This window comes from Malaclemys terrapin, unplaced genomic scaffold (assembly GCF_027887155.1).
Source record: "Malaclemys terrapin pileata isolate rMalTer1 unplaced genomic scaffold, rMalTer1.hap1 H_1, whole genome shotgun sequence".
Lineage (NCBI taxonomy): Eukaryota > Metazoa > Chordata > Testudines > Emydidae > Malaclemys > Malaclemys terrapin.
The window spans coordinates 23,008-28,010 of record NW_026530195.1 but is presented as its reverse complement, the minus strand read 5'-3'; the positions used below and the strand labels follow the sequence as shown (position 1 = coordinate 28,010).

Here is a 5,003-nt window from a genome sequence, read left to right as displayed (position 1 = left end):
TGTGTATATATATCTCCTCATTATATGTTCCATTCTATATGCATCCGAAGAAGTGGGCTGTAGTCCACGAAAGCTTATGCTCTAATAAATTTGTTAGTCTCTAAGGTGCCACAAGTACTCCTGTTCTTTTACAATCCAGCATGTATCGGTAACTGCTACCAGTGGCACGTTCCTAGAGAGAGCAATTTAATTTAATGCCCAGCCGGGGGGGCAGCATGGAGCAGCGGACACAGGGCTTCAGGGGACGTTCTCCTGGGGCCGGGGGCACTGGCTGCAGGGCGGGGCACTGTGGGGTGAGGGCTGCGTGGGGAATTTGACCCCGATCTCTCCCCCCAGCTCCCCATGGCCCAGGCGGAGCCAGTCCCGGCCCTGCCCCCAGACATGGTCACTCGCTGCGAGCTGGTGGCCGTCCGCGGGGTCCCGCTGCCCAGCAACACGGCGCAGCTGTGGGGGCAGATATGGGGCTTCCAGGCCCGGCCTGACGATCTCCTCATCTGCACCTATCCCAAGGCGGGTGAGTGGGGACGGGGTCTGAGTGAGGGGACCAGCTGGGCGGGGGCTGCAGGTCGGGAGCGAGGGGCACCGGCAGGGCTGGGGATCGGGGGCGAGGGGCACCGGCAGGGCTGGGGGTCGGGAGCGAGGGGCACCGGCAGGGCTGGGGGTCGGGGGCGAGGGGCACCGGCAGGGCTGGGGGTCGGGGGCGAGGGGCACCGGCAGGGCTGGGGGTCGGGAGCGAGGGGCACCGGCAGGGCTGGGGGTCGGGGGCGAGGGGCACCGGCAGGGCTGCGGGTCGGGGGCGAGGGGCACCGGCAGGGCTGGGGATCGGGGGCGAGGGGCACCGGCAGGGCTGGGGGTCGGGAGCGAGGGGCACCGGCAGGGCTGGGGATCGGGGGCGAGGGGCACCGGCAGGGCTGGGGGTCGGGAGCGAGGGGCACCGGCAGGGCTGGGGATCAGGGGCGAGGGGCACCGGCAGGGCTGCGGGTCGGGAGCGAGGGGCACCGGCAGGGCTGGGGGTCGGGAGCGAGGGGCACCGGCAGGGCTGCGGGTCGGGAGCGAGGGGCACCGGCAGGGCTGGGGGTCGGGAGCGAGGGGCACCGGCAGGGCTGCGGGTCGGGAGTGAGGGGCACCGGCAGGGCTGAGGTCTCTCGTCTCCGCAGGCACCACGTGGGTTCAGGAGATCGTGGACATGATCCAGCAGGACGGGGACCCCCAGAAGTGCTGCCGTGCCCCCATTTACCAGCGCATCCCCTTTCTGGAGCTCTGCCCGCCCCGCCCCCTCCCGCGTGGTGAGCCAGGCCGAGGGGGTCCCGTGCGGTGGGGCGGGGGAGGGGCTCGTGCCACGGGGTCTGGACCCCACTCACCGGTGCCCCCGTCTGGTTCAGGGTTTGAAGAGGCTGTGGCGATGCCCCCCCCACGGACCCTGAAAACCCACCTGCCCCTGGAGCCAGTGCCCCCCTCCTTCTGGGAGCAGGACTGTAAGGTCAGGACACCTGGGTTCTCTCCTGGGAGGGGGGCGGCTGGAGGTTGGGGGGGAGGGGGGAGCCAGGACGCCTGGGTTCTCTCCCTGTTTTCTCCCCCCAGGTGATCTACATGGCACGGAACCCGAAGGACAACGCCGTCTCCTACTTCCATTTCCAACGGATGAACCAGTGGCTCCCGGCCCCGGGCTGCTGGGACCAGTATCTAGAGAACTTTCTGTCTGGGGGGGGTGAGTGAACCTGGCTGGCCCAGCCCCCCCTTTCCGCTCTGAGCCCCCCAGCCTGACCCCCCCCGTCTCTCTGACAGTGCCTTGGGGCTCCTGGTTCGACCACGTCCGCGCCTGGTGGGACGCAAGGGACAAGCACCGAATCCTCTACCTCTTCTACGAGGAGCTCCACAAGGTGAGTGCAGCGAGCTTCCCCCCGGCGGTGCCCCCGGCCGGGCTCCCCTGGCGCCGCGAGCTTCCCCCCGGCAGTGCCCTGTGTCTCTCCGCCAGGACCCCAGAAGTGAGATCCAGAAGGTGGGTCGGTTCCTGGGCCGGGAGTTGCCGGAGCCGGTTCTGGAGACTATCGTCGAGCGCACGTCGTTCGAGAGCATGAGGGAGAACCCCATGGCCAACTACAGCACGGTGCCCCCCTTCATCCTGGACCATGCAGTATCCCCCTTCATGCGCAAAGGTGGGGGCTAGGAGCCCGGACACCTGGGTTCTCTCCCAGCTCGGGGAGAGGGGGGGGTCTTGGGGCCAGTGCAGGGGCAGCTCTATGTATTTTGCCGCCCAAGCATGGCCGTCAGGCGGCTTTTGGTGGCGCGCCTGTGGGGGATCCGCTGGTGCCGCACCATCGGCGTCCCCACTGCCTAATTGCCGCAGAAGCCGCGGGCCCGGTGGAGCTCCCGCAGACATGGAGCCCCCCGCGGCTTCCCGCCCCAGGCACGCGCTTGCTGCACTGATGCCTGGAACCGCCCCTGGGGAGGAGTTGCTATGAGCCCGGATGCCTGGGTTCTCTCCCAGCTCAGGGGGGGTGGGGGTTGCTATGAGCCCGGATGCCTGGGTTCTCTCCCAGCTCGGGAGGGGTGGGGGGTCACATCGCTATGAGCCCGGACACCAGGGTTCTCTCCCCTCAGGCACGGTGGGCGACTGGACGACCCAGTTCACGGTGGCGCAGAGCGAGCGGTTTGACGCCAAATGGGCCCAGCGGATGGAGGGGAGTGACCTGCGTTTCCACACCCGGCTCTGAGGGGGCAGCAGGGCCCACGGCCCCCCAGCTGGCCCCTCCCCGGTGGCTAACGCAGCGATTCTCATGCCGCAGTTTCTGGGCTCGCTGGGGCCGGGCTGGTTGTTAGGGGTCCCCTGGAATAAACCATTGCACAGAATTAACCAGGCACCTCCGGGTCACTGCCCCCCCCCCCGGGGCCCCTCGCCGCCTTCGCCCCCAGAGCAGTGGAGGGTCTCTGCGCCGTGAGCTTCCCACAGCAGTGCCCCCCCCCCCATAGCCCCGGGGGCGCTGGACTACATTGCCCAGAGTGCTTTGTGGAATGGCCAGGCTGGGGCACGGAGGCTCATGGGGGGCATCGCGTTCTTATGGGAGCTGTAGTTCTGGGGCGGTTCTGGGCCCTCCCCATAGGATTCCGTCTCCCCCAACCCCTTTCACTGGCCCCCTCACGACCGCCCCCGGCTGAGAGAACGCATCAGGTCCCATATCGGCCCCCAGTGTCCCTTGGGAGCCCGCCTCCCACAATGCCCTGCAGCACCGGCCGGGCTCCCGGCGTGCATCACCCAGGGGCCAGGCGCATGAGGGAGCGCATGCTGTGGGGCTGCCATGCACTGTACAGGGATGGGGGTGGGGCCGAGGGGGGCGGTTCTGAGCCTGGCGGTGTGGGGCTGAGGGGGGCAGCCAGAGGGTGATGGGGAAGCACTGGGAGGGGAAGAGCAGCTTAGTCAGTTGGTGAGAGGGGGTGTCCAGAGGACCCCCCCCCCCATTGTACTTAGCGCCCTGCCCGGGATCTTTTCGGGGGGAGACAAACGCCACATTGATTGGTAACACACGTATCAATCCACACGGTATCACCTGCATATGAGACATATCTCACACACACACGTGCGCTCTCTCTCTCGCACAGACACACACGCTCTCTCTCACACGCACACACATGCTCTCATGCGCGCGTGCACACACACACTCTGGCTTGTTGTTGTCCCCCATTAGTTGCTCCCCATAACGTCACTGGCAGGTGAGTTTGATGGGGGGGTGGAGCCGGATTGTCGCTCCCGTGTTGACAAGACGAGACCGGGGGCCTCTGCCCGACACCTCACATTTATCGCCGCTTCGCGCTCACGCAAATCTGCACCAGCCGCAAAATCTGTGTGTGGCCGTTGGGCCTTCGTGCTGCGTCTCTCCAGGGGGGTCCCGCTGCTGTTCGGTTTGCTCTTAACCCCCGAGGCCGCCAACGCGTCTGAGCTTCAGCGAGCCCCCGGGCCCCGTGTTCTTGTCCTGGGGTCTGGCTCCAGCCCCTCCCCAGGGGTGCCACCTCCCACCTTCCTCAACCGCCCCTGGCTCAGCCAACGGGCCAGTGATGGACGGGGACGGGGGGATCTTATTCTCCTCTGAGCAAAAAGCCATGTTTTTAACCTTATCCCAAGGCTCAGGACAAAGTTTTCTAGATAAGGATCTGATACAAAGTGGTATGAAAATAGAGGCATAATACAAAGTCACGTGAAAGTTGTGTGAAGATGTTAATGCAGAGATTTATCGACATTGTCCCTCGACCTTGGTCTGATCAAGCGCTAGCTGATGTCTACACAATTTCAGACCTAGAAGACAAATTGACTAGGGACTTATTGATATGTAAACGCTCAACTCCAATGAGAAAGGAATCAGCCGCAGTTTGGCTTCTATGAAAAACCTGTAATGAGGGATCCCTTCAACTGCCTGAATGTACAAATAAAAACAGAAAACTGCACCAAGACTTCAGGGGCGGCTCTAGCTTTTTTGCCGCTCCAGGCTTCAGCGACTGGCGGACCTCCTGCAGGCAAGCCACCGAAGTCCGCCTGTGATGAACTGAGACTAATGTGGTCTTTGAATGCTGAGTGGAAAGTGTGGAGTGACGGCCTGCACTGGGGGATGGGAGACTGACCGAGGGAGAATACCTGAGCATATAACCTGAGAACCCAGGAAGGGGTTGGAGGCCAGGTGACGCCTTTGCCCGGGAAACTGAACAAAGGCTGTGGGAGGGGTCGCTGAAGGGAGAGTTTCAGGAGCTGGCTGGTGATATGGCTGGGAGGCAGACGGGGCTCTGACCTCCCAAGGGGGCTGGGGGCCCAGGGACCCCAAGATGGACCTAACTGGGGGGAATCCTGTTGTCTGTGCCTGCAAGACCTGTCTTGGACTGTGTTCCTGTCGTCTAAATAAACCTTCTGCTTTACTGGCTGGCTGAGAGTCATGGTGAATCGCAGGAAGCCAGGGGTGCAGGGCCTTGTGTCCCCCCACACTCCGTGACAACTGGTGGCAGCGGTGGGATCTACTGCA

General features: G+C 64.5%; 1 protein-coding gene across 1 annotated transcript; it reads left to right on the top strand.

Moving 5' to 3' along the window:
- The first annotated feature begins 382 nt into the window (after positions 1-382).
- On the top strand, positions 383-2,716 carry LOC128829648 (sulfotransferase 1C4-like). Its single transcript, XM_054015124.1, has 7 exons — positions 383-514; positions 1,158-1,262; positions 1,362-1,480; positions 1,582-1,708; positions 1,786-1,880; positions 1,976-2,156; positions 2,602-2,716. Exons 2-7 carry the CDS (start codon positions 1,187-1,189, stop codon positions 2,712-2,714), a joined length of 711 nt encoding a protein of 236 aa, XP_053871099.1. The 5' UTR covers positions 383-514; positions 1,158-1,186; the 3' UTR covers positions 2,715-2,716.
- The last annotated feature ends 2,287 nt before the right edge of the window (positions 2,717-5,003 follow it).